Source organism: Symphalangus syndactylus, chromosome 24 (assembly GCF_028878055.3).
Source record: "Symphalangus syndactylus isolate Jambi chromosome 24, NHGRI_mSymSyn1-v2.1_pri, whole genome shotgun sequence".
In the NCBI taxonomy this organism is placed as follows: domain Eukaryota; kingdom Metazoa; phylum Chordata; class Mammalia; order Primates; family Hylobatidae; genus Symphalangus; species Symphalangus syndactylus.
Genome location: NC_072446.2, coordinates 15,150,269 through 15,178,255, shown reverse-complemented (window position 1 = coordinate 15,178,255; position 27,987 = coordinate 15,150,269). Strand labels below are relative to the sequence as shown.

Genomic DNA, 27,987 nt, shown 5'->3' with positions numbered 1-27,987 from the left:
GCCAGGCTGGAAACTCCTGACCCCAGGTGATCAGCCCGCCTCGGCCTCCCAAAGTGCTGGGATTACAGGCGTGAGCCACCGCGCCTGGCCAGCTGCGGATTTATAAAAGCAGTCGCTTAGCAACTTGCAGCGGCTACATCAACTTTGGACCAATTCGCAAACTGCTGGTGTAAAGCGTTTCTGCGCATGTGCTGTCGCCTTGCGGGCAAAGGAGCCTTTTTCTTCGACGATTTCCGGGCGAGGCAGGAAGTGGTTCCAGGGCGCACGCGCGTTGTTTCCGTGGTAGTCAGGGCAGTTTCTACCGCAGGCTTAAGGAGGCTTTGGGCTTCTGGGATTTCTGTCCGCGCTCCTCGCCCTAGTCCTCCCCGCCAGAGCAGGTTCGCAAACTCCTCAGACCCTCCTGCTCCCGGCCGCCGCTTTCCGCCGGGGCGAGACCCCCAGGTAGGCCCCGTGCCGCGCGCGTCCAGTCGTTACCCGCCGCCATGGCGCCCGCAGAGGCCGAGTTGCCTCCGGGGAGCGCGCTTCTGCGGGGTGCTGGGGCGCGAGCGGGACTGTTGACTAAGCTTCGTTACTGGGCCCTGGAAGCGAGGTTAGAGCTGGAAATGGCCTTAGGGGTCACGTAGGGTCTAATCCATAGCTTTTCTTGTGGGGGAACTGAGCCCCTGGGAAGGGTCACATTGCGTTAATGCAGTGTCTGTCACCTCCGTCCCTCCCCCTTACACGTCTGGCGTCTTGTCAGATACATGTCAGCTCCTGGGAGACGCTTTCCCTGGCCGCTTTGCAGAAGGGCATCCCCTTTTAGCCTCTTCCACGTCAACCTGCTTCATCCTTTCGTAGCAGTTACCACTCTCTGAAACTAAGTCTGTTTCTGTCTTATCCCGCCAAGTATTTATTTTATACGTATATAGGTGCAACTGTACAGGCATTACTTCTCCAGGCAAGTATTATTAAACACCAGCCGCCCTGGGCCAGGCATTGTACTGTGGGACCGAGTATGCGTTAAGGGAAGAATCCAGGCAAGTGGCTGCCCTCTTGGAGCCAGCATTCTGGTGGGGAAGAGATTGAGTGTAAACAAGAAATTCCAGGTCATGACTGGTGCTGTGAAGAAGGCAAGGGATGTGATGGAAGGTTAGATATGTTAAAGTTGGCAGAGAAGCCTCTGAGGAGGTAACTAAAAAAGAATACGTGTGACAGCTTTATTGAAGTATAACTTAAATAACATAAATTTCAACCATTGAAAGTGTACATTGTGAGTTTGGAAATTTTATGCAGTTGTGTAAACATGACAACTTCAAATTTGGGCCATTTTCGTCACCCCAGGAAGTTCGGAGGAGGCAGCTTTTGAACTGGGATATGAAGATTCAAAGGAAGGTAGCTGTGGGGAGGGAGAAGCAAATCATCCCAGGCTGAAGGACCAGCACTAGGTTTGCTCCAAGGCAGGGATGAGCTTGTTGTGTTCAGGAGAGAAGGGAAGCCAGCAGAGCTAGGAGGGCTGGAGTGCAGCAAGGTGGGAGAGAGCGGGAAGAGATTGGGTGGGTCCCACAGATGCCTGTGCCTTCTGAACTTTGGAAGTTTCCCAGTGCTCAGCATAAGGTGTGGTCCACACTGGCTAATGCGAACGACTGGCACCTACCATGTTCTTTTCCCCAAGTTCATCCCTAATAGCAGAAATGTTCTCTCCCAACTTGAAGGTTGAGGTAGAGGAATAGAGTGAAAGTAATATTTATTAAGAACCTGTAGTGCTTTAGGCAGTGTGTGTGTGGCTTCACTTAGTTCTCATAACTCTGTGAAGTAGATATTAGTGTCTCTGTTTTACAGGTGAGAAAATCAAGGTTAAGTGACCTGTCCAAAGCCATGTAGCCAGCACCTGGACTGATTGCAGAAGCCTTGTCATGCGTTTGTTCGTTCATGCAGTTAACTGGTGTTTCAAGTACCTCTGCATTTGAGGGCAGAAATGTGGCTGGCAAGCACCACATCCCCTCACGTTCACTAAAATATACATGTGCTTGTAGCTGTTGCTCTGACCTTTTGTTCTGCACTTATTTTTCATGAAGCTGAGAAAACTCCAATGCCTTCCCCAAATTCCTTGCAGTTTCTCCGTTCTGTGTTGTCTTGTTAGCAAGCATGTCACTCAGCCATTTGGCTCCCTTTGGAGAGGTGACTGGTATGGAGGACTTCTCAGTGTAACGGGTAGTAGGATTGAAATGTGGTTTCAGTGTATGTAAGTCCTCGGGGAGTTGGAAGGAAGAAAGAAGGGAAAAGTCGTTTATTGTACCCATTATGAACTAGACACTGCATTTTCTGCATAATCTGATTTGATCTCCAGAGCAGCCCTGGAGAATGTGTTAATGTTCTCTATGTTTGCAGAGCAGGAAAATGAAGCCTGGTGAGATTAGAGTCCCAACTCCTGAGTGGCAAGAGGCCCTGACCAAACCCTGGTGGGGCTATTAGATTATGATATCCAGGAGAAAACCCGGCGTGGGAGAGGTTCTTGCTGGGTAAATGTCCAAAACACGATGCCCGACCTTTTTAAAACTTTTACGAAGAAATTGCTGATTCGCTGCCCAGACTGGTTGTTCTAGGTAGTTTCACGCAGATACTGACCTAAACTAGAATGCAGAAATTAGTAAGAAAGTGAATGCCCACTAGGTGGAAACCTGAAAGCACGGGGACCTGTGATCTTGTTTACTGTTAAATTCCTGGTGCGCAGCTCTGTGTCTCTATGTAAAAAAATGAGTGAATTTATTTTCTAGTTGGTGACTACAAAATAATCTGCAATGTATCCATACTGGTTTATTAATGGTAACAAATGAACCGTACTAATATGAGATAATAGGGGAATCTGGATATGGAGTGTATGGGAATTCTATATTTACTATTTCTGGAAACCTAAAACTACTCTAAAATAGAAGGTTTATTTTTTGAAAACACTGTGCTCATTGCATTCTTGTCTGAAAAGTGAAGCCTGGCCTCAAGCCACTTTGAGTATTTCTCTTCTGCCAGTTAATTATCTTACCATTGCCTCTCAGTGATATCACTTAAGAGAAAACCCATCCTTAACATTTTTCATTACTTTTTAGGGTCAAAATGAGCCTGTTTGGAACAACCTCAGGTTTTGGAACCAGTGGGACCAGCATGTTTGGCAGTGCAACCACAGACAATCACAATCCTATGAAGGTACCACAAAAAGCTTCCTGGGGCTTGTAGGAAGAGTTTGGGAAGAGTTTCTCGCATAAGCTTCCCAGGGCTTGTAGGAAGAGTTTGGGCAGAGTTTCTCCCATCAAGGACAGAACTTGAGATGACTTGGGAGCCTCCTTTGGGCTGAAAGCTTTGAAACTTTGTCTAATTCATGTTTCTCAAACACTGGAGCACAGAAAATGTGTCCCCTGTACTTGTGTCCTGTTCTTCCTGGCCTGCCAGGTCTCCAGAATCACCCAAGGTGCAGATTCTGGTGTAGATTCCCAGGGCCTGGCCCAGCCAGGACTGTTGACTCAGAATTCCCATGGTTGGGGAGAGGGGATGGCAGGTGAAAACTGTGATCTAGCACTGTGGGGCCAGAGTGAACTGGTCATTTAGAAAACAAGACCATGGGCATTTCATTAGGCAGCTGCTGCTGCTGCTGCTAGTCCTGGTGGTGCTGGTACTTTCTCTAGCTTATTTTTTACTCCTCTCTTTTGATCAAAGTAAGGAAAGGTCTAATTCAGTTAGTTCTTGAACCCAAGGAAAGGCCACCGTGAGGTAATTAGTGAGAAAGAAAACAATTTGGAATGAAGTTGTGAGCATGCATACATTTTAACATTGACTTTTTTCCCCCAGGATATTGAAGTAACATCATCTCCTGATGATAGCATTGGTTGTCTATCTTTTAGCCCACCAACCTTGCCGGGGAACTTTCTTATTGCAGGATCATGGGCTAATGATGTAAGTGCTCCTTAAATACGTGTTCTATAAATCATCTGTCTTTGTATGGCCAAGGTTAGCTTTAGCTCCATTGTTTCCCAAGTAAATGAATCAGTTAGACTTATTTATGGCCTTTTTTAAGAAATCAATTTAGGGGGTGTGAACCCTTCTGAATGGCAGATATTATTTGTTCTTACACCCGTTTTTGTTAGGAAAGCACAATCATGTGTTGTTCGAAATTTTCTATTTTAGTTCAGTCTCTTGAAGTTTATTCCCAAATCAAATGTCATATTCATCCAGTGTGAACATTATACCCAGTGGCACACACCAACAAATTCCCCTTCTTGGCATCCTGACAGTGTTCCTCAGGCGTGTGTGAAACTTTTTCAACGTTAAAAGCACAGATCTGCCTAAATACTTACTCATCATGTACAAAAAGAGAGACAAAAAAATTAGTTTACTAAAAGAAAGAAAACTCTGGTAGAAAAATAAGCAAAGGGTGTAAAGAGGGACTTCACACAAGAAAGAATAAACCTGAACCATTCATCCATACTTGTAATCAGATAAATGCAAATTTAAGACTTTTTTTTTTATTAAATTAACAAAATTAAAAGTTTAAAAGAATAATAGTGCCAGCAAGGATAAGCTGAAACCTATATGTACGGCTGGTAGGTATGTAAGTTGGCTTTTCCACAGGATAATTGGCAATTGTTATCAAAAATCCTGCAGCTTATACCCTTTATCTCATTGATGCCCTTCTGGGACTTGAGTAGGAAATCTGATAATGTACTTCAACTACATTATCTAAATTAACCTTTATAACAGCCAGAGCACTGTGAACTTCGTCTCTACTTTATGGATCAGGATGCTGAGCTTAGGGAAGTAGAATAACTGGCCTCAGGTCATGTATCTAAGTGAGTGGCAAAGCCAGAGGCTGCAGACCCACAGTCGGGCTCAGGCCCACACTTCTAGTTAGCCAACACCTGGTACTGCCTCTCAAAAAACCATAATGCTAGTGAAAATTTTGAAAATTTTAATATCCATTAGTAATGGCAATGTATGGTATGTTTGTATGATAGAGTACCATTGTAAGTTTTTGGAAAAGCTTTCAAACTGTAGCCTACAGCACAGGGGCAGCAGGGATTAGGAGAACAGGAGGGAGGATAGTAGTCAAGGTTGAGCAAGCTTGCTTTCTACATGTAATTTCTAGAAAGATTTCAGATGATTTGCTGCTTAAAAAAAGGATGTTTAAAGTTGAACAGGCTGGTGATGCAGGTGAGGAAAGCTGTAGCTGCAAAAGTGAAGATACTGTATAATCTAGTGTCTTACAGAAAATATGTGTACATGGAAAGAAGACTAAGAGCACACAGAACAATTAGCTGTGATTGTCTGTGGTGTGATTAGGGTGATTTTTATTTTTTTGCCATATTTACAAAATCTCTAAAATGTATTACTTTTTTAACGGAGGGGAGATTATATAAAGTATTCAGAAAAGAGGTAAGTTTCTACTTTGGTCTGATTCTCTCAATGGTAATGGGTAAGTGATATTCTACTTTAGAAGACATATCTCATAGATGCAGTGAGAAAATTATCTGCAGTTTTATATGTAAGCAGTAGAATTTGTTTAATAACTTAGGCATAAGAAAACAGTTGCTTTCATAGATATTTTAATTCCCTTGTTCTTGAAGTTAGATAATTAGGTTGCTATGAGAAGTTTATGTATGGTTAAGGTGTACCCCATTAGTTTTAAGGTGTTAAATGCAAGCAATACATCGTAAATTGCTTTGTTTGCATTGAATTTTTTTGTTACTACAGGTTCGCTGCTGGGAAGTTCAAGACAGTGGACAGACCATTCCAAAAGCCCAGCAGATGCACACTGGGCCTGTGCTCGATGTTTGCTGGAGTGACGTACGTTCCCTTCCATTTCTTGTGTTCCATTTAAAGTACAGAATGATTTAGAATATTTAATAATCCAAACACAAATAGCATATATGTGTTCATATTGTAGGAATTCTAAGTTTCTGAACATAAATATAGTCATTTATTGATGTTCTTAATGTTGGCTTTAGTTAGCCACTTTCTTTGAAAGCTTTTCTTGTATTAAATTTTGTGTGTGCGATTAAGGAGCGTTTAATGATTAAGGGACAATTTATGAAGAAGCCAGCAGGGAAGGTGAAACACCTGTGCCAAGCTGCAGTGGGCGGGGCTCCTGGAGCACAGCATGAGCTGCAGCTGTAGAGGGGCTTCCGCCTGGCGCAGGGGAGCCAGGGGATGAACAGCTGTAGATGGGCCTCGGCCTGGCCAGGGGAGCCAGGGGTTGAACACCCCAGCCTCTCTCCTCCCTTCTCCTGCCATTGCTGCTGGTGGCTGAACCCAACAGTAGTGAGAATGTTAAGGGGCCTGGTGACAGGCAGACACACGGCAGTGCTGAAGAAGCTAAGCCTTGAGGCCCCTTCCAAGACCTTGTACCTGTTCCTTTAGTCAGGTTTATTGAGTCTGATTTGCCTGCTGTAAAACTGAACCTTTCTGGTATACGGCTCTGTGAGTTTTAAGAAATGCATGGAGTTGTGTTCAAGATATAGAACAGATCCATCGGCCTCCAAATTCTCTTCCTTCCTTTTGTCGTCATATCCTTCCCAACTCGCAGCCCTTGGAAACCACTCATCTGTTTTTTTGTCCCTATAGTTTTGCCTTTACAAGAGTATCTAAATGAAATCCTATAGGGTACAACCTTTGCGCTCAGCATGTTGCATTAACGTATGGTGATTGTTTTATCAGATATATTTCCTGTGTTTGGGGTGGGTTGCTGGAAATTAGGACAGGCGTTGAGATATAACATCTGCAAAATGCTAATGTAAGTGGTAGGAGTTTTCTCATAAAAGATGTACGAGTTGGTCGTAGCAGTATTGGGGGTATGCCGTTTGAATTTGTAAGAAGAGAGTAGTTAGAAGGGTCTTGGTAATGAAATTTGTGGTATAGAGTTCTGGCATATATACAGTGTGTAGTGCTCCTAGGAAAATAGTAGTAATTAGGGCATTTATTATGATAATATTCATGTATTCTGCTATAAAGAAGAGGGCAAATGAGCCTGTGGCATATTGGATGTTGAAGCCTGAGACTAACTCTGACTCTCCTTTTGTTAGATCAAAAGAGGCTCAGTTAGTTTCTGCTAGTGTGGAGATAAATCATATTATGGCTGGGGCCATGATGGTAGGAGCAGTCAGAGGAATTCTTATGATGAGTGTGTGTAAGTTAAATGAGCTGCATATCAGTAGAACTGATAGCAGGATAATAGTTAGGGTGACTTCATATGAAATCGTCTGGGCCACAGCTCATAGTGCGCTGATTAGTGCATATTTTGAATCAGATGCTCATCCTGATCATAGAATAGATAGATGGCTAGGCTTGATGTGGCTGGTATAAATGGAAGGCCTACATTAAAATTAGAGGATCTGGTATAGGGAGGGGGGTTCATAAGAGGAGAGCGATAGAGAGGGCTAGGCTTGGAGCAATAATATAAAGGGTGATAGTAGATGTTAAGGGCCACAAGGGTTCTTTGGTGAAAAGTTTTATTGCATCAGCAAATGGTTGAAGCAGTCTGTAGGGACCTACAATGTTGAGTCCTTTGCATAGTTGTATATAGCCTAAGATTTTTTGTTCGATGAGTGTAAGGAACGCTATCGCAATGAGTGGGGATAATGAGCAGGAGGAGGTTAATTACAGGCATGTTGTTAAGAAGAGGAGTTGAACCTCTGATGATAAAGTGTTTTATGCAATCGCTGGGCTCTGCCATCTTAACAAACCTTGTTCTTGGGTAGGATGTGTGATGATTTAAGAGATTGGGATGGCATCATCTATGGAGTGAGGGCACTTTATGAAGTGGGCCCTACTTCTCTTGTCCTTTCGTACTAGGAGGAATGTTAAATAGGTAGAAACCGACCTGGATTACTCTGGTCTGAACTCAGATCACATAGGACTTTAATCATTGAACAAACGAACCCTTAATAGCGGCGACACCATTAGGATGTCCTGATCCAACATCGAGGTCGTAAACCCTATTGTCGATATGGACTCTAGAATAGGATTGCACTGTTATCCTTAGGGTAACTTACTCCGTTGGTCAAATTATTGGGTCAATGTGTAATAACTCACTTAGACTAGTGTGGTCTTAGTTTAGGTTGTTAGGAGGTTGAATTATGCTCCGAGGTCACCCCAACTAAAATTTTTTAATGCAGGGATAGGAGGCTAGGGCCTGTAGGCTTGTTGGAGTTTCTGTTTGCATTGATGAATTAAAGCTCCATAAGGTCTTCTCGTCTTATTTGTTTATATCCGCCTCTTCACGGATAGGTCCGTTTCACTGGTTGAAAGTAAGAGACAGCTGAACCCTCGTGTGGCCATTCATACAAGTCCCTATTTAGAGAACAAGTGATTATGCTACCTTCGCACTGTCAGGATACCACAGCCATTGAATATATGTCACTGGGCAGATAGTGCCTCTAATACTGGTAATGCTAGAGGCGATGTTTTTGGTAAACAGCCGGGGTAAAATTTGCTGAGTCCCTTTTATTTTTTGTAATGTTTCCTTAGAGCATGCCTGTGTTGGGTTAACAGTGCAAATAATACGGTATTTATTAAATCATTTATTAATATTGGGATGTTAACTGCCAGTGGGTTACTCCCATCTGATGTGAGCTTATGCAATGGAGAATGTCTTCATGTTACTTGTATTAACATTATTGCTTCTATTAAGTAATAGATTAGTCCAATGTGATGTTAGGAGTTCAGTAGACTGGTTAGAATTTAAGATAGTTAGGTATTGTGCTTAAATGCTTTCTTAATTAGTGGCTGCTTTTGGGCCAACTGTGGTGGTAATGTTTTTTTACTGTCTATAGGAAGGGTCTAAAGAGCTGTCTGTCTCTCTAGACTAACAGTTAAACTTACAGGGAGATTAAGTAATTCCGTGGGTAAGTTGAAAGTTGAACTAAGACAGCCAGCTATCACCAGGCTCGGTAGGCTCATCACCGCTATTCATGAATCTTCCCACTGTTTTGCCACATAGGTGAGTGTGCTCTTTCAGCTATTCTTGGGTAGCCCGTCTGGTTTCGGGGGACTTGGTCATAGTTCTCTATGTAAAGTTACTTCTAGTTGATGCATTATGCAGAGGGTATAAGGGCTTGTCTTTGCTTTTTAGTCCTTGATATAGTTCTTTCATCTTTCCCTTACGGTACTATGTCTATTGCACCAGGGTAGAAATTTCTATCGCCTATACTTTTGTTTAAGGTAAATGGTTTGATTAAGATAGTTTGATAATATTTTTAGTGAGGTTTGGGGTAGAGTTGTCTGAGTGGTCAGGTCATGATGAAATCTTCTGGATGTGCCTGATGCTTTGGGTTAAGCTACACTTCTTCAGTTTATCGAAGCGCACTTTCCAGTATGCTTACCATGTTACAACTTATCTCCTCTATATCTGTGTAGAAAATTATCAGTAATAGTGATTTCTAGAGGAGTATCCGAGGAGGGCGATGGGATGTGTGTGCGTGCTTCATGGCCAATTGCTCTCTGCTCTTGGTTTACTGCTAAATCCTCCTTAAGCCCTTAGATTTCATAAAGGCTGCCATGAGATTTTCTGGACATAGAAAATGTTGCCCATTTCTTGCCACCTCATGGGCTACACATTGATCTAACGTTTTTATGTGTGTATTTGTGCTTACTCTATAACCTTTTTAGAGTTTGCTGCAGATGGGCATATAGGCCGGGGCAAGAGGTGGTGAGATGTATCAGGGTATATCGATTATAGAACAGGCTTCTCTAGAGGGACATAAAGCACCACCAAGTCCTTTGAGTTTTAAACTGTTGCTTGTAGTACTCTGGCGAATGGTTTTGTTAATGTAACTATTAGGGTTTAGGGCTAAGCATAGAGGGGTATCTAATCCCAGTTCTTGTCTTAGCTACTGTGTCTTCAGGGTATTAAAGCTACTTTCGTAGTATGTTTTATTTCAACTGGAGTTTTTTACAACTTAGATGGAGCTTAGCACTCTTTACGCCAAGTTCTATTAGCTTGGGTTAACTGTATGGCCATGGTGGCTGGCACGAAATTAACCAACCCTAAATATTTGTATAGCTTAGTTAAACTTCTGTTTATTACCAGATTTAACACTGCTGTTTCCTGTGGGGGTGTGGTTGAGCAAAGTGTTTTGAGCTGCATTTGTGCATGTTTGATACCTGCTCCTTTTGATCCAGGTGATCTAGAGGACATTTTCACTGGGGTAGGGGTGCTTGCATGTGTAATCTTACAAAGAACTAATAAAAAGGTCAGGACCAAACCTATCTGTTTATGGGGTTGTGTAGACCCATCTAGACATTTTCAGTGTCTTGCTTTGAGTGGTTAAGCTACATTAACTGCATAGAATACTTAAGTGGAAAATTAAAGTATGAGAAAGAAAGAAAGAGAGAAAGAAAGAAATAAAGAAAGAAAGAAAAAGAGAAAGAGAAATAGTTGTTTACAGTTCTGGAAATTCAGGGTCTTTAAAGTTGAATTGGCAGAGGTTTGGCTGAGAGGGTTATCCATAATTAGAGTATGGTTGATTTAGAGTTAATGGTGTACTGGGGCAGCACTTTCAGAGGGTTATGCTCAAGGTATCATATCAGTATTAGGGCAGAAGTTTAGTTAATCTATTATACATAGTGAAGGATTTATTGGGTAGGAGGAGCCTTAAGATTTTTTAGAAAATTACATCAATCGAGGGGTAGCTGTTGGGGTGTTTGTGGTTAAAATATGTCTGGGCTCTGACTGGGTTGCATTTTAGTCTCTTGTGTTTGGGGTGTGGCAAAGGTATGTTTACCTAGGTGGATGGTAAAGTCAGATTAGGAGAGGGGGAGTTTGCGGATTTATTCGGAAGTACTTCTTGAAATTGAGCATACGTGCATGCGTGAGCATCTGTTGATTAATTTTTAAGTCCTTCAACCATGAATTAACACCTTATGGTTGTTATGTCAGTCCGGAATATTCAGTATACGTTCAGCTACAACGGATTTGGCAGGAGTCAGGCTGTTGCCATGCTGAGTCACAGCACCCCAAAGTTAAAAAAATACCAAATGCATGACAGTGCTCCTGTGACTGGCTAATAGGGTGGTAGTCATTAATCCATCAAGATGTTTTAAAGATTATTTAAAGGGAACCTGTGGGCGATCTTAATTTTATGGCCATACGTTAATGCAGGGGTCCCCAACCCCCAGGCTGTGGACCAGAACAGGTCCATGGCCTGTTAGGAACTAAGCTGCACAGCAGGAGGTGAATGGTGGGCCGGCAAGCCTTACTGCCTGAGCTCCGCCTCCTGTCAGATCAGCGGCGGCATTAGATTGTCACAGGAGCTCGAACCCTGTTGTGAACTGCGCACTTGAGGGATCTAGGTTGTGTCTTCCTTATGAGAATCTAATGCCTGATGATCTGAGATGGAACAGTTTTATCCTGAAATCATACCCTTACTTCACCCCAGTCTGGAAAAATTGTCTTCCATTAAACCGGTCCCTTGTGCAACAAAGGTTGGGGACCGCTGCTTTAATGTGATCTTATTTAGCTTATATATAAGAAATAATTCTGTGTATAAACATTTTGACATAGTTTAGGGGCCACAGTTGCTCCCATTTTATTCATTAGCAAGAATCGGCTTCTCTGAGGCATTTTTATCATCTGTAAAATGTCTTCCTGACATACCTGATCAAGTTATTGTGGCACTACCTTAATAGATACATGAAAAGTTTGAAAAGTGAAGCATTCATTTCGTATGCAACTTATTTTTAGTTTACACACGGAAAAGTAGCAGCATGAGTAGATTTGAAACATTTCTAATGTATTTTGTCTGTCTTTACTGATCGGGCAACGGGTCAGAATTAGAAAGTTTCTTATAAAGTATGGCAAGAAATAGAATTAACTAATGCAGGAATCCTTTTGCTCAAATGTTATCTAATGGCTACTGGAATTTATAAAACTGAATCTAAGTTTCATACCATCTAGTGGGAGGATCAGACACAGGAGTGAGAGTTGTACGTTCTGAGGGGGAGGCAGGACGAACTGGTGCTGGGTGGGAAAAAGAATACAGAAAGCAGCTGTAAAGTTTGGAAAGGCTTCTGTGAATGCTTTACAGAAGACAAGAATAGAGGTAAATTTTTGTTTGTTTGTTTGTTTTTGAGTGTTGCTAGAAGTGCAGTGGCGTGATCTCAGCTCACTGCAACCTCCACCTCCAGGGTTCAAGTGATTCTCCTGCCTCAGCCTCCCAAGTAGCTGGGATTATAGGCGCCCACCACCACACCCAGCTAATTTTTGTATTTTTAGTAGAGATGGGGTTTCACCATGTTGCCAAGACTGATCTCGAACTGCTGAGCTCAAAGTGATCCACCCGCCTTGGCCTCCCCAAGTTCTGGAATTATAGGCATGAGCCACCACGCCTAGCCAGCAGAGCTGATTCTTGAAAAGTAAACCATGTGCCTATAGCTTTTTAAACATTGTCTCATCCAGTTGAGGCCTGGGTTCAAATTTCAGCTCTGACTCTTCCAGGCTTTTGACTTTGCCAAGTCGTTTAATCTTTCGAAAATTTGTTTTCTTGTTTAGAAAATGAAGGTAGGCTGGGTGCAGTGGCTCTTTGGGAGGCTTGGGATGAAGGATAGCTTGAGGCCAGGAGTTTGAGACCAGCCTGGGCAACATAAGGAGACTCTGTCTCTACAAAAAATAGAAAAATTAGCCGGGTTTGGTGGCCCACACCTGTAGTCCCAGCTACTTGGGAGGCTGAGGTGGGAGGATCACTTGATCCCAGGAGACTAAGGCTGCAGTGATCCATGATGACACCACTACATTCTAGCCTGGCAACAACCCGTCTCAAAAAATAAAAAAAATTATCTGAGTGTGATGGCGCATACCTATAGTCCTAGTTACTCATGAGACTGAGGCAGGAAGCATCCTTGAGCCCAGGAACTGGAGAGTACAGTGAGCTATGATTGCACCATTGCACTCCAAGCTGAGCAATAGAGCAAGACCGTGTCTCTAAAAAAATAATAAATAACAATAATAAAGTAAATAATAAAGTGAAGGTAATAACAGATAATAACATTATTAATTCAGCAAATAATTGTCAGGCCCTTATTGTATGCTAAATCCTGGAGATAAAGTGGAAATCAAAGTAGGCAAAACCTACGCTTCTAAAACTCATGATCTCTTAGGACAAAGAGAGGAACAAATACAACTTCTCGATAGTGGAAAATTGTGATGACTAGATTAAATCTACATGGAAGGATTAGCACAGTGCTGTCACAAAGTGGTTAAGGAGCTTGCCTGTGAGAACAAAAGTGAGTGGCTGAGCCTAGGCCCAAACCTTCCTGGTGATGGAGCCCATGTGCTTAGCAGCCTCCCTCATGGAGCTTTACAGAAAGAGTCAGAGCTACCTGGGAGAGGAAGACACGTAGGTAAAGGCACAGGGGCGCTGAAGACTCAAAGTTACCTTTGAGGCATAAAAGCCAAACTTGTAAAGTTGAATCTTTGGTACTTTAAGGACATGGTTCAAACTCTGCGGCTGAAGCAGGTAGACTTAGAGCAGCTGGTGGAGCATTCACACATACTCTTTCTCTCCCCAGTGTTTTGCTGGATTCTCCTTTATGTCTGCACGTGTCCACTGAGATTGGCATGCTCTGCTCCACAGTGCTGATGGCATGTAGTGGGGCTGGCATTATGAGATTAAGAGGCCAGTGTTCACTTGGACTCAGGGCAGCCCTCTCCATACAATCATACCTTTCCTTTGCTGTGTTTTCAAGGATTTATAGAATTACAGCCTCATTAAAAGCATGAGGAGCAAGTTTTATCTTTTCTTTCAAATGAAGTCACTTCAATGGAACAAGTTTTTGCTAGAGGAGAATGGTGGTCAATTTTTGAGCTCTGGAACCAAAAATGAAATATAGACTAGGCCAAGGTTCAGCAAACTATGGCCCATGAGTCAAACCTGACTCATTGTCTGTTTTTGTAGATAAAGTTTTATTGAATTGCAGCCACACTCATTGACATAATATGTCTGGCTGCTTTTAAGCTGCAGTGACAAAGAAGACCTACTTTGAGTTCTCTGTGTGAATATTGTGAAACCATCACACAGTGACCACTAATTTTTAAGTCTATTTGACAGGTTAGATAGGACCAATGACTGTTGTAAATTGGCATAGCTTTATTGCATGTACTTTGAAGTGTTATTAGATAGGGACTGAATAAAAGTAATAGTGATTATAGTTATGTGTTTTGTATATAGAGAGAAAGATAAATGTGACAGAATGTTTACAATTGATGAATCTGTGTGAAGTGCTTATGGGTATTTTTTGTATTTTTGCAACTTTTCTGAAGGCTTAAAGTTTATCAAAATAAGAAAAAAATATTTAAAGTGGCCCATGGTTGCTGCTGAGAGGAGACCTGGGATCAGGGACAAGAGAAAGAGTTTGTTTTCACTAGTTCGTGATTTCTGATTTTTAAAATCCTGTTTATATGTTCTCGCTTAGAAAAGTAAGTCAATCATGAAATAGATGAAAATGAATTTTTTGTATGATGCTGTAGTTTGCAGTACACTGGTCCCCAAACAGTTGGAAAAATAAAGATTGCCAAAGTTTGCCTCAATATGTTCAACGTAGTATCTAAATGTATATATAGTTAGAGATGTAATTTTTCTTAAAATGCAAAATTTTCTCCATTTTATTTTAGGATGGGAGCAAAGTATTTACGGCATCGTGTGATAAAACTGCCAAAATGTGGGACCTCAGCAGTAACCAAGCGATACAGATCGCACAGGTAACAGAAGCCTCTGCAGAAAGGTTGGGCACAACTGGTACCCAGGACTGTGATGGCTCTTTAAGTGAAATAATTATTATAATTATAATAAGAAAACGTGCAGTTAGACTCTGTCAAATAAATTAGACAATATAACAGAAACCTTTTTAGCACAAAAATAACAATTTTATAACCATTCTCATTCTTAACTAGTGTTCACAGATTGTCTTGTCATGGGTTTTCATATATGTATGGATGGAGTCATAAGGAGTTAGTGACATTAAAATCTATGAAAGACAGGTCATAGGTGGTCCTTGCCATTCACAGGTTGGACATTGTGACCTTGTGCATGGCTGGTCTTCTACCAACTGCATTTGGTCACTTACTCATTCAGCAAGTGTTCTGTCTACGGGCCAGTAATAGAGCAGCGAGTAAAAGGGTCATTTCCCCACACGTGTGGAACTTTTACCGTTACTCAGGGACCACTGGCAGGTACTGTGTGAAGAATGCCAAGGGCAGAAGTAATGAAGATAAGAGAACCTAGAACCAGAGGGTCCAGCCTGCTAACGGGGCTTCAGGAAAAGCACAGTGCGGAAACATTTTGCGGAAGGCACTGCATACTCAGGTCACAGTGCTGTGTACTAGAAACATCTCATTGATCTCTTAATTCCTGTCACCTCAGTGAGTAAAACTGTGGTGGAATCCCCTACTTGTTATTTCTGAATATCTCCCTAAGGAGGAGCTTACTTTCACTCACACATATGTCTTAATTATGAGTAAAAAAATTAAAGTTTGCTAGAATGGAAGGTAGATATATGTTCTTGTGTTAAATTGACTGTTTTGATCATGGGTGTATTAGTCCCTCCCTGCATTGATATAAAGAAATACCTGAGACTGGGTAATTTATAGAGAAAAGAAATTTAGTTTGCTCATGTTCTGCAGGTTGTATGAGTATGGTGCCGGCATCTGCTCGGCTTCTGGGGAATCCCAAGGGAGCAGGAGAAGGAGCAGGCACATCACATGGCAAAAGCAGGAGAGAGAGCTGTGGGAGAGAGGAGGTGCCGCACTTTACAACAGCCGGATCTCACGAGAACTCACTGTCGTGAGGACTGCGCTAAGACAGGAGGGATCCGCCCCCATGACCCAGACATCTCCCACCAGGCCCCATCTTCAACACTGGGGGTTACATCTCAACATGGGATTTGGTGGGGACATGCAAACTATGTCAGTGAGGAAGGATTGGTAAAATGCTAAATATCTTTTGGTTTTTGTTTCGTATGGCCTCAGTATTTAAATTAGTTTCTTCCCTTTGAATTGCCACAACTAAAGCTGTTCAGCACATTCTTAGATTTACCTTGACCTGTTCTGTTTTTGTCTTGTTGAAAGCATGATGCTCCTGTTAAAACCATCCATTGGATCAAAGCTCCAAACTACAGCTGTGTGATGACTGGGAGCTGGGATAAGACTTTAAAGGTACAATGTGCAATTGGGCATTGTTTGGTCCCATCAGGATTGTCGTTTATTCTTGCACCATTTCGACTTCTGCTCTGAATGGTCACATAATGGCTTCTCTTTTTTGCTTTTAGTTTTGGGATACTCGATCGTCAAATCCTATGATGGTTTTGCAACTCCCTGAAAGGTGTTACTGTGCAGACGTGGTAAGAGATTTCAACCTAATACGTATTTACTTTAAAAAAAAAAAACCAAAATAAGTATTCTCACCTTGTGGCATCTTGCAGTTAGCGAGTAATATAAAAATCCTGCCAGCTTTAGTAATAGATATAAAGGATGAAGTTGAGATTGCCTCAGTCGTCTCCAATTGGGAGATTTTTGTGCTGTGTTTCTTCTAGAAGTACTAAATGCTGGATGTCAAGTTTTCCTGCCACTCATTTGAACATATGCAGCTAGCCACATGCCATCTCTAGTGTGACATCTATCATGTCCTTTCCATGGCAGTAGGAAAACTTGCAGTAACTTTGTGAGGTGGTACCAGGTCTTTGGGGACTGTTTCTGAGTGGGATAGCAATTGAACTTTCTCGGCCAGGCATGGTAGCTCACGTCTATAATCCCAGCACTTTGGGAGGCCAAGGTGGGCAGATTGCTTGAGGTCAGGAGTTCGAGACCACCCTGGCCAACATGGTGAAACCCCATCTCTAAAAATACAAAAATTAGCCGGGCATGGTGGCGCACGTCTGTAATCCTAGCTATTCGGGAGGCTGAGGCGTGAGAATTGCTTGAACCCAGCAGGTAGAGGTTGAAGTGAGCTGAGATCATGCCGTTGCACTTCAGCCTTGGTGACAGAGTGAGATTCCATCTCAAAAAAAAGGGACGAAAGAAATGGAGCTTTCTCCATTTGTTTAGTCATGTCTTAAAGTTTTATACCAACAATCCCGTAATTCCACTTTTAGGAATTTATCACAAGAAAATAATCAAAGATACAGATGGTCTTTGTTTTTTTGTTTGTTTTTTGAGACGGAGTCTCACCCTGTCGCCAGGCTGGAGTGCAGTGGCACGATCTCAGCTCACTGCAACCTCTGCCTTCCGAGTTCAAGCGATTCTCCTGCTTCAGCCTCCTGTGTAACTGGGACTACAGGTGCGCACCACCAGGCCCAGCTAATTTTTGTACTTTTAGTAGAGACGGGGTTTCACATGTTGGCCAGGATGGTCTTGATCTCTTGAACTCATGATCCACCCGCCTCGGCCTCCCAAAGTGCTGGGATTACAGGTGTGAGCCACCATGCCCGGCTGGTCTTTGTTTTATGTAATATAGTGAAACATTGGAAGTGGCCTAGGGGCCACCAAGACACAGATAAATAAACCCTGTGGTAGGTTCATTTGAGGGGACGTTAGAAGCTACTGCTAGTGCTTGAAAAAGTGTGTGACGTGGACCTTATGAAACGTTTTGATTAGAGGATATGAACTGTACAGAAATATGCTACATACCAAGTACAATGCTGAGAACAAAGGCTGGAATAGTGACAGCAACTGAAGGGGTGGTGTAGGGTATATTTATTCTTAGTTCCTGAGTATATTTTCTAAATATCCACATATTTTATAGTTAGTTTTAAAACACGAGACTTTTTAAAATATATGAATGTTCTACTTTCAAATACTATTTCTCTAGGTTTTAGTGAAACATAATCCCAGGATTATTAAAATCCAGACTTAATTTTGTAACCAAAAATTGATCAAATACATTAGTATAAAAACAGCACACTCCTTCACCTGAAGCACGTCTCTGTTTTCCTCCATTCCCTAGATATACCCCATGGCTGTGGTGGCAACTGCAGAGAGGGGCCTGATTGTCTATCAACTAGAGAATCAACCTTCTGAATTCAGGAGAATAGAATCTCCACTGAAACATCAGGTGTGTCATTAGTCAAATCAAGAAGTATATATTTAGCACCTGTTGTATGCAAGATTGTACTCACATCTGGAATACAGTTGTACTTTGAAAAACCTATAAGTATGTTCAAAGAGGGGTGAATTGAAGGATATAAACACAAATACTTAGTGAGTGAATACTAAGTAATGCTAAGGTATCTTTGGATGAACTGAACTTATGTCTTCTCCAAACATGCCCCTGCATGGCTGAGTGCTACTGAATTGTATGGGCCAAGGGAAAACTTCTCCTTTGCCCTCTGAAGAGGTTCACTGAAAACCAGCTGGTAAAAGACAGATTAATAGGAGAAATGGCATACAAATTTATTGATATGCACAGCATCTTACAACGATCTTAAAGGCAATATGGTTGATGCTTTCATACCATCTTGAGGTCACAGAAAGAAGGGGAGCAGGCTCTCATGGTAAATTGGGTTCTCGTGGCAAGACAGGTTATGGGAAGAAGAGAAGAGGAGGTCTGTGTAGCAAAGGTGGTCTTGTTAATGTGGAGGAAACCCCACAGGTAGCACCCTCGGAGAGAATTGAGACCTTTAACGGCACCAGACTGCAGTTAATCTTCCCTAAATCAGGACAAGGGAAGGGCCTTGGAGAAAGCCTGGCTGCATCAATGCCGATTTTCTCTGCAGATACAAATCTCCCCACCAAAGATAGCTTTTCAGCTATTATTTCCAGCCCTTCTGAATAGCCATCTTGAAATAATGTCAGAGAAGTCTATTTTGGGGCAAAATATTTTGGTTTCCTTGAGAATAAAATTACACATCTGGATGGGTTGGTTCCATTGTAAATTCCTAGCTTCCAGCTTCAACTCTGCCTGCATCATGCCTAGATGGTTGCTAGCTTTTTCTCCTTAGCTTAATCCTCCACTTGCCATAGGGCTGCTGGGCCTGCACTCTTGTCAGCTTCTTCAATCTTTGTCTCAGCCAATCAGATCAGCTCTTGCTCAGAGAAAAAAGAAGCTAATGGGAACTTCCTCCTCTTTCTCCTGCCAGATCTGGAAATCTGCCTGTTCTTGCCTCCTCCCCTGCCTTTTCCCCCATGAGGTGGAAACCGTCCTGCTAAGGCCAGTTTTATGGTGGGACTCCATGCCCTCCAGCCTTCTCAGGAACTATATGCAGAGTATCACCTCTTTCCCATACCCCCGTCTCTCCTGCCGCGTAGTACTTCTCCATTAGTACTGACACTTGCTCGAGTCTAGTTGATCCTAGAAAACACACCTCCCTTGATCCCCACATCCTCCTCCAGTACCGCCCACGTCCCTTTTCCTTCCGCAGTGGGGCGTCTTGCATGAAATGTCCTTTGTTCCCTCACCTCCCACTCATTTCTCACTCAGTGAGACCTTTGCCCCCGTTGTTCCACCAGAACTATTTTTGTCGTGACTACTAGTGGCATCCTCATTGGTAATTCCAGGGGACACTGGACAGCCATCCTCTTACTGGAACAGAGCTTCATTCACTGTTCTTACAAGAAACATTTCCCCTGGCTGCTGTCTTGCCAGCCTTTTACCCGCTACCTCTGTGGCTGCTGTTCTATCCTTGCTGGCTCTTGGCTGAATGTGGAGGTTCCACAAGACGTCTCCCTAAGCCGCCGCCTCCTCCACCCAAGCACAACTGATCTCCCATCCACTGTCGCTCAGCCACGCCCCGTGGACTGGAGACTTGGACCTCATTCCTGTGCTCCTGACATGGACACCCAGTCGGACAGCTCCGTGGTGTGTCTCCCAGGCTTCTGAGCCCACAGTATCCCACGCCAAACCCAAGACTATGTTCTGTGGCTCTTTATTCAAATGTTACCCTTGCCTCCGGATTCTCCCTTGCTACTGCCACCAGTACCATCTATTTTATACGTATGTATGGATGTCATATACATACTAAATATTTCACTTCTTTTGCCTACTAGAATGTAAACTCCATGAGAGCAGAGATTTTTGTTTGTATTCGTTGCCATCTCCCAGCACTTGGAGCAGGGCCTCAAGTGTAAAAGGTGCTCTGTAAATATTTGCAGAGTGAACATTTGATCTGAACCTGCCCCTCTTGGCCACCACCAGCCTGTTGCTCCTGATGTGCCTCACAGCCCATTCAATGGGACCTCCATCTCCTTTGTTATAGCCAGAAATCTTGAGGTCACCCCTGACTGAACTTTCCCTCTCCTGTCTCACTAATCCTCAGTCTCCTCCCCTCCACCCTGAAATTATTTGGGAATCTGTTCATTTTTCTCCCTCCCTCCTGCCACATCTAATTCAAATCTTGGAAAGCACTTAGATCAGAACTCTGTGACATTGGTCTTGGCAGTAATTTCTTGGATATGACACCAAAAAGCACAGGCAACAAAAGCAAAAATGGCCAAGTGGAACTGTGTTAAACTAATAGCTCCTGCACAGCAGAGGGAACCATGAAGAGAGTGAAAAGGCAGCCTGTGGAATGGGAGAAAATATTTGGAGGCTATTTCTAACAAGGGATTGATTTCTAAAATACATAAGGAACCCCTGCAACTCAATAGCAAGAAAACTGGTGATGTGAAAAATGGACCAAAGACTTAATAGACGTGTCTCCAAAGAAGACATACAAATATCCAGCAGGTGTATGGAAATGTGCTTAACATACTAACCATCAAGGAAAGGCAAACAAAAACCACAGTGAGATACCGTCTCCTACCTGACAGGACCACTGTTACCAGAAAGCCCAAAGATAACAAGTGCTGGGAAGGGTGCAGGGAACCTGGAACCCTCGTGCACTGTTGGGGGCATGCAAAATGCCATAACCGTTACAGAAAACTGGAGGCCTCAAAACATGAAAAACAGAATCGCCATACGATCTAGCAGTTCCACTTACGGGTCTTGATTCAAAAGAATCAAAATGGGTATTTTGAAGAGCGACCTGTACTCCCAGTGTTCTTTATGGCACTGTCCACAATAGCCAAGTGAACAGATAAAGAAAATGAAGTGTATACCTGCAGTAGGATGCTGTGCATGCAGCCTGAAGGAAGGAAATCCTGCCATTCGTACAATGTGGGTGACCATGAAGCAGATTATGCAAAATGAAATAAGCCAGACACAGAAAGAAACTGCATGGTTCCACTTAAATGTGACATCCAGCATAGACTCACAGAAGTAAAGGGTGGAATGGTGGTCATCAGGGGATTGGGGGAGAGGGAAATGGGGAGCTACTTAATCAATGGGATGAAATTTCATTAAGCAAGATGAGAATGTTCTAGAGATAATGCCGTACTACATGGTACCTGTAGTCAACAATAATGCAGACTTAGAAATGTGTTAAGCGGTGGCTCTCATGTTAACTGTTCTTACCACAATAAAATAAGCGCTTAGACCTTGATCCTCGTTCAAGGCATCCTCCGGAGGTGAGGCAGGGGCTCTTGTAAGTGGCACCACTGGCCTTGCCAGACCCCGGCCTAAGCCCTTCCCTGCCTCCCCATTTCCTTTTGGATGAATCCCAAAAAAACCTAGTCCCATCTGGCTTCACTTCCTGCCACTCAGTGCTAGCGCCCTGGCCTCTCCGTTGTTGAGGACTGATTGCCATCGGCCTTTGCACAGGCCAGTGCATGTGGCTCTTGGTGCAAGTGGCACCCCTGGCGTTGTGCAGTTCCTGGTGTGCCACATAGTAGACCCTGTGCTGACCAGCCATGGCCTTTTCTGTCGTCTAAGAACTTACAGATGTTTGTCAGTTTGCTTTACTTTTTTTCTTTGTACTCACAAAAGTGATGGCCTGGCAGTTTTTAAAAAGGCAGGGGAGCAAACAGTACAGGAATGAAAGAGGAGGCCATTTTCCTTCGTACTTAGGAAACGTGCATCCCCAGCAGCTGTCACAATGCCAGAGGCTGCTTCTCCCTTCGTCTTGCCTGGCCCCTGCCTAGGTCCTGCCAGGCTTCCCCTCAACTCACACAGAAGCTCAGATGACCAGCTCAGGCAGGGTGGATGGCCCTCCAGGCTTTGGCCAGGTTGCCACGACTGGAAGGAAGAAGTGGTAACTCCGAAATTGGCCTCTCCTCAGGATGGTCAGCTTCTCTGCCCAGGAGGCCAGGTAGTGGAATCTCTGGGTTCTTCTGTAGAATGGAGACCCGCCCTTGGGCCCTCACACTCAATACTGGGCGAAGTGCAGCGTGTTGCTTGTGTGTAGCATGGCCACTGCACCCACTGTCCCCTTCACCCTGTTTCCCTGTGAGACGGGTGTGGCAGAGCCTGCATCCCTCCTCCAGCTGGGGAGGCAGAAGCGCAGAAGCTTGGGGTGACCTCCTGAGGGGTGTCTTCCTAGCCAGGGACGTCTCCATTCCCCACGGGCAGGGCCGCTGTCTGCCTCGCACCCCATGGGGCTCTGCTGACGTGAACACAGCCTTTCAGGATGGCAGAGGGAGAGCGAGCAGCGGGGGCAGGGGAGGAGCACAGGGTGTGCAGTTCGGTCATAAACTCACTGCTTAGATGGAGTTACTAAGGAGTTAGAAAGCAATGCTTACTGCTGTATCATATTTGAGTGATTTTTTCTGGTTCTTCTAAAACCTAAACATGGGGTAAAAATGACTTACCTTCATGTTAGTCATGAAATCTTATATTATGCTGTAATTATGTCTCTGTTTTATTTTAACTGTAGCATCGGTGTGTGGCTATTTTTAAAGACAAACAGAACAAGCCTACTGGTTTTGCCCTGGGAAGTATCGAGGGGAGAGTTGCTATTCACTATATCAACCCCCCAAACCCGTAAGTGTGACTCTATCAGCTTGCAGATTTCACTCAACTTTCTTTAATAAAGGAAGACTTACATGAACCTTTGTCTTTCAGCGCCAAAGATAACTTCACGTTTAAATGTCATCGATCCAATGGAACCAACACTTCAGCTCCTCAGGACATTTATGCGGTACATTTTTAGACACTTTAATCGTGGTGATACTTCTGGAAACCAGACTTGGAGGTGGCTGAGGAATTGTGGGACCAGAAAAGACTCATCATTGAAGAGCTTGTGTGTTCATGTCCGGAGATAAGTGGCTTATGCTGTAGGCTTCAGATTTCTGTGGATTTTTGTTGTTGTTTTTGAGACGGAGTTGCTCTGTCAGGCTGGAGTGCAGTGGGGTGATACCAATTCACTGCAACCTCCGCCTCCTGGGTTCAAGTGATTCTCCTGCCTCAGCCTCCCAAGTAGCTGGGACCACAGGCACCCAGCTAATTTTTGTATTTTTAGTAGAGACGGCGTTTCACCATATTGGCCAGGCTGGTCTCGAACTCCTGACCTTGTGATTCACCCAACCCCCCCGCCCCCCCCCCCGCCTCCCAAAGTATTGGGATTACAGGCGTGAGCCATCGCGCTCAGCCTTGTTTTCTGTGTTAACGTGCCCCCTGACTAGCAGTGTTCTGTATTTGTTTCTGAACACAAGCTTAGGATGTTTTGTCAAGAGTCTTCTCCCTCCCTTAGGAGTGCTGGTAGACAGCTCACACACAGAGCTCAGACTGAGAAATCTGTTTGCTCAAAAGCAACGTTTTCCTGAGGTCTGCTCCTTGTTTCTTGCTGTCCACAAGCTCACTTTCTCTGGTGTGCAGGCCTCACAGTAGGCAAGATTGGGTTCTGGGCTGGCATTTGATGGAGGAAGCCTGGATAGTTTTCTTGCGATCAGCGGGCAGCAGCTGGAAGGAAATGTACCTGTGCGCTTTGTTTGCTAACTCAAGCAGGAAGTGTGCGTGGGTGGAACCTTCTCCACGCCCCTCTGCCTGGCTTCTCATTGTGCATGTCAATCCTTGCAGGTAAATGGAATCGCTTTCCATCCTGTTCATGGCACCCTTGCAACTGTGGGATCTGATGGTAGATTCAGCTTCTGGGACAAAGATGCCAGAACAAAACTGAAAACTTCGGAACAGTTAGATCAGCCCATCTCAGCTTGCTGTTTCAATCACAATGGAAATATATTTGCATACGCTTCCAGCTACGACTGGTCAAAGGTGAGAACTCCTGGGCCTGCTCTGGGCGCTCCAAGGCAGCAGAGCCAGGCTCTGGGTTCAGAAGGCCTAGGCCTGAGTTGTGACTCTTCTCAGGACTCACATGTGTCCTTGGGCAGGTCACCATCCCCTCCCTGTAAGGGGAAATTGCAGGACTTGCTCAAATGGTTGTGGGTATTCAGTACAGCCTTTGGCCAGAACGCAGCACGCAGGAAGCGCTCGGCCAGTGTGAGCCATTACGGGCTGCTCTGTTCCTGGGCACAGAAGCACAGGCAAGCCAGGGGCTGCACTTCATGAAGGGGGTGGCAGGGCGGGTCATGGAGCTTTCACCTGGGTGCCGTTGGTTGCTTGGTTGGCTGGGTGGTTTGGGCAGGAGGAGTTAGGAGCTGGCAGGAGCGGGGCTGCATTTTTGAGGCCTTTGGGCGTGATGGTGAAATGTGTAGACTCGGGTACTGTGCCCAACCCTGTGGAAAGTGTGTTGGCTTTCAACCAGCCTGCGTGTTTCTCCACTGCTCAGCTCTTCTGGAGAGGTTGTCATCATCGTATTTGTGGTTTTCATCATTCTCCTCCCACCCCACTCTGCCCTTTGCCCACAACAGCCTTCTAGACTTTCCCCTACCCTGCCCTGGCTTCCGATGGGGAGGTCGCCTGCTTCACATAGGAGGGGCTTCCAGTGGCCTGCAGTGTCTTTCCCGCTCACCTCATGTCTGCGTGCGCTGACCCCGCCTCCTTCCACCCTCATGGCTCTTTTCTGGGCCTTCTCCTACTGTCTTCTGTCCCCGTCCACCAGCTCCTCCCCTCTGTCTAAGCATGGAAGACTCGAGGAGCCATTTCCCTGTATATTAAGGCTATCGAGAGAGTGGTGTCGGCACCTACCCTCTTGGTTCCCTGTGCGCTGGCCCTTCCTCAGTCCACTGCCAGGTACTTTCTGGCCTCTTGCAGCTGTACTCAGAGTCCCTGTGGCCACGTCCTCCTCATCCAATCCAGAAGCTTCCTTTCTGTCTGTGCCGGGCACTCACCTGTCCCTCCCTCTTCCATGCAGCTCTCCTCCCTGCTTCTTGGCCATGTCCTGGTTTATTCTGCTTTGGGCTGTGGTTCCCGTCCTCCTGCCAGCTCCTGTCTCTTGCCCCTCTTGCCTTGCTGGCCTCCCGCTGTCTCAGCCTGGGGGGCCACCACAGAGCTCTAACCAGCGCTTTGCATTCCCAAGACACCTGCTGCCACACAAGCCAGTGACTGGAGACATCCCTTGGTTCGGGCCCTGCCCGCTCCACCTTTAGTGTTTCCCAGTCTCAGGAGCATGGCTACACCTGAGTTCCCCTGAGGCCCTGAACTTAGACACAGAAGTCCAGCTGATTGCCTCCCATCCCTCTGACCCTCAACGCCTGCTGCTGCCTCTGTGTTTTCCTGTTTGAGGGTTTGCTGTGTGAGCCATGAAGCTGCATTCTTTTTTTAAAGCAACTTTATTGAGGTACAATTGAAATGCAGTCATTGTTTAAAGTGTACAATTTGATCAGTTTCAACATCTATAAATACCCATGAAACTACCACCACAGTCATCTCCCTGAAAGGTTTTTGTGTGTATTACTGTAATCGTCCCGTACGCACACACAAAACCATGGATCTGTTTTCTGGCATTATGGACTAGTCTGAATTTTCTAGAATGTTACATAAGTGGAGCCCTACGCTACATTTTCCCCTCGCCCCAGCTTCTTTCCCTCAGCATAAGGATTTTGAAATTCACCCATGCTGCTGAGTGAATCACTCGTCTGTTACTTTTCAGTGCTGCGTAGTATTCCCGGGTGGGGTGTGCCATTTGTTTATCCATTCACCTGTGTAAGCCATGCACTCAGTTTTGTGACCAGAGTGTACTTTTTTGGTTTTGCCTGGCTGAGGTTGGACAGGCTGTGGCATGCATGGAGCCCGAGGCCTCAGCTCCCACATCGGGCTCTTCACTGAATCTCCTCTTTGCATACTCATCCCAGCAGCTGCATCAAAATTCTGCATTTTAACTTAAATGACACGCGGGACTCTATACATTATAAGCATTAAAAAACGTAAATTGAAAGCAGTGAGAAAGGTAATTGCTTTGAGTGCTGTTTAAAAATTGAAGTAAAAACTCATTCATTTAAGCAATTAGTGTCAGCTTATTGTGGGGGTTACATAAATTAGCATCTTTTTAGTTTAAGAGAAGTTTGCTTCAGGGGTTTTTCGTTGTTCTTAGTTGAAGGACAGTTATCTCCAGTGCAAAGTCATGACCACATATGATTGATGTTATTAGCTTGCTGCTTGAGTAACTGTTCAGAAAAACTACACTTTGTAAATTATGAGAATTAATGGTCACTGTTGAGCAAAACTTATAGAGCTTTCTTGGCGTGCCTGTTGGGAAGAGAATAAAAATGTGTCATCAGAGTACAGGTGACGGAGTGCACCCAGCGCCATGCCCCACCTCCCTCTTCCAGGTCTTTGGCCCACCTGCGCCTCCTGCCTGCCGTCTTTCTTCCGGATCATCTTCCTGGCTCACCCCACTCATCTCTCTTCCTAAAACTCAAATGTGATCACGTCGCTGACCTGCCTACAACCTCCTTTTCCCTGAGGAATAACATTCAAAGGCCTCCCTCTGCCGTTCACAGCCCTGTAGTCTGGCCTCATCCTGATTTCGGGGGTCTTTCGATGCTGTATAGCCCTGCATCCCCTCCGGTGTGGGCCTGGGCAGACGTGCACACCTCTGCACACACCTCTGGCTCACTCACCACCGTTCATGCCTCTGCTGCACTCCATGTCTGTTGCTCCTTCCGTGTGGGGCGGGGTGTCCTCCTTTATCCCCATGATACCTTGCAGGTCAGATGTCCTCCTTTCTGTGAAACATTCTCAGGTCAGAACTAATTCTGACCAGGGGACCCAAGGCAGTTATCTTGGCGTTAAAGTCCTGGGGTGTTAAAAAGGGGCTCAGTGTTGAAAACGAACCTGTGAAGACTCTCTCAGCAGGACATTGATGACACACTGGTACCAACCACATCCTTAGGCCTTTCTCTGAGGACTGAAGTTCTGCTTCACATTTGACTTTATCTTTGTTGTTTTATTTCTCTGAGAGATTATATGTTTCCAGTATTGTAGCACAGGACTTCACCTAGAAAAAGCACCTACAAATGCTAACTTTCTTTTGAATAATAAGATCATTGGTGTTTTTTTTCTCTTTAGGGACATGAATTTTATAATCCCCAGAAAAAAAATTACATTTTCCTGCGTAATGCAGCCGAAGAGCTAAAGCCCAGGAATAAGAAGTAGTGGCTGGGGACTCTGGCTCGGCCAGAGTTGTTCCTCTCCACTCTGCCTCATCTCTGTACGAATTTGGGTCCCAGCCTTGTTGGGTTGTCAGCCATGGACATGGATGTCAACCCCTGGAGAAAACGATGTCATTGTTCAGCAGCCGAGAGCCCAGACGTCCCCGGCGACTTGCCGTCTCTCCATTCCACTGCCTGTTGCAGAGTGTTTCTGTAACTAAGGGGATTGAAGTTATTGTAGACGTTAGATTGCGGGCACCGCCAGGGATTTTGCAGTGCTTCAGTGTACGTGCTAGAGAATATTGGAAAAGTGTCTGTGAGCCCCGTGCTGTATTTTGTAATAAAGTCTTTTGCAGATTGCTTTCCGAGCTTCCTTTGTCCTTTTCTCCCCTTGCCCACCCTGTAACCTCAGGAACGTGCATCCTGCCCAGCATCAGTGTGGGGTTTTGAGTTGAGATTTCAGACACCCTCTGGGAAATGCAGCAACCTCAGGGGAAAGGGAGTCCCCAGCTGCGCTCACTTCCGCCGCGCAGAACGGCAGCTTCTGTGAGCCCTGGTGGGCAGAGTTTGAATGTGTTTCTCCTTGCTTCCCTCATTCCCATCTTCAAAATCCCCAGTGCTTTCTGGCCTTGCTGCTCAGATTTCCGAGTGATTCACATGGGGACTGTTACTTGTGCTTG

The 27,987-nt window shown here is 44.6% G+C and overlaps 1 protein-coding gene across 3 annotated transcripts; it reads left to right on the top strand.

Moving 5' to 3' along the window:
- Nucleotides 1-82: 82 nt before the first annotated feature.
- RAE1 (ribonucleic acid export 1) lies at nucleotides 83-27,669 on the top strand. 3 transcript variants are annotated; one of them, XM_063634005.1, is made up of 13 exons: nucleotides 83-441; nucleotides 2,368-2,498; nucleotides 3,081-3,177; nucleotides 3,817-3,921; nucleotides 5,716-5,808; nucleotides 14,627-14,713; nucleotides 16,079-16,165; nucleotides 16,279-16,350; nucleotides 17,952-18,059; nucleotides 22,693-22,799; nucleotides 22,881-22,956; nucleotides 23,835-24,029; nucleotides 27,225-27,669. In XM_063634005.1, the coding sequence occupies exons 2-13, from the start codon at nucleotides 2,455-2,457 to the stop codon at nucleotides 27,309-27,311; spliced, it is 1,158 nt and encodes a 385-aa protein (XP_063490075.1). In that variant the 5' UTR covers nucleotides 83-441; nucleotides 2,368-2,454; the 3' UTR covers nucleotides 27,312-27,669. The 3 variants fall into 3 exon arrangements, with proteins under 3 accessions (XP_063490075.1, XP_055121667.1, XP_055121666.2); XM_055265692.2 differs by lacking the exon at nucleotides 2,368-2,498 and having other exon boundaries at nucleotides 249-441; XM_055265691.2 differs by lacking the exon at nucleotides 2,368-2,498 and having other exon boundaries at nucleotides 249-589.
- The last annotated feature ends 318 nt before the right edge of the window (nucleotides 27,670-27,987 follow it).

Bases quoted from the DNA above. Each gene is read 5' to 3' on its own strand.
- RAE1 (XM_055265691.2), top strand. From the start codon at position 483: ATGGCGCCCGCAGAGGCCGAGTTGCCTCCGGGGAGCGCGCTTCTGCGG. The intron at 590-3,080 runs GTTAGAGCTGGA...ATTACTTTTTAG, and splicing joins TACTGGGCCCTGGAAGCGAG to GGTCAAAATGAGCCTGTTTG. The intron at 5,809-14,626 runs GTACGTTCCCTT...ATTTTATTTTAG, and splicing joins TCGATGTTTGCTGGAGTGAC to GATGGGAGCAAAGTATTTAC.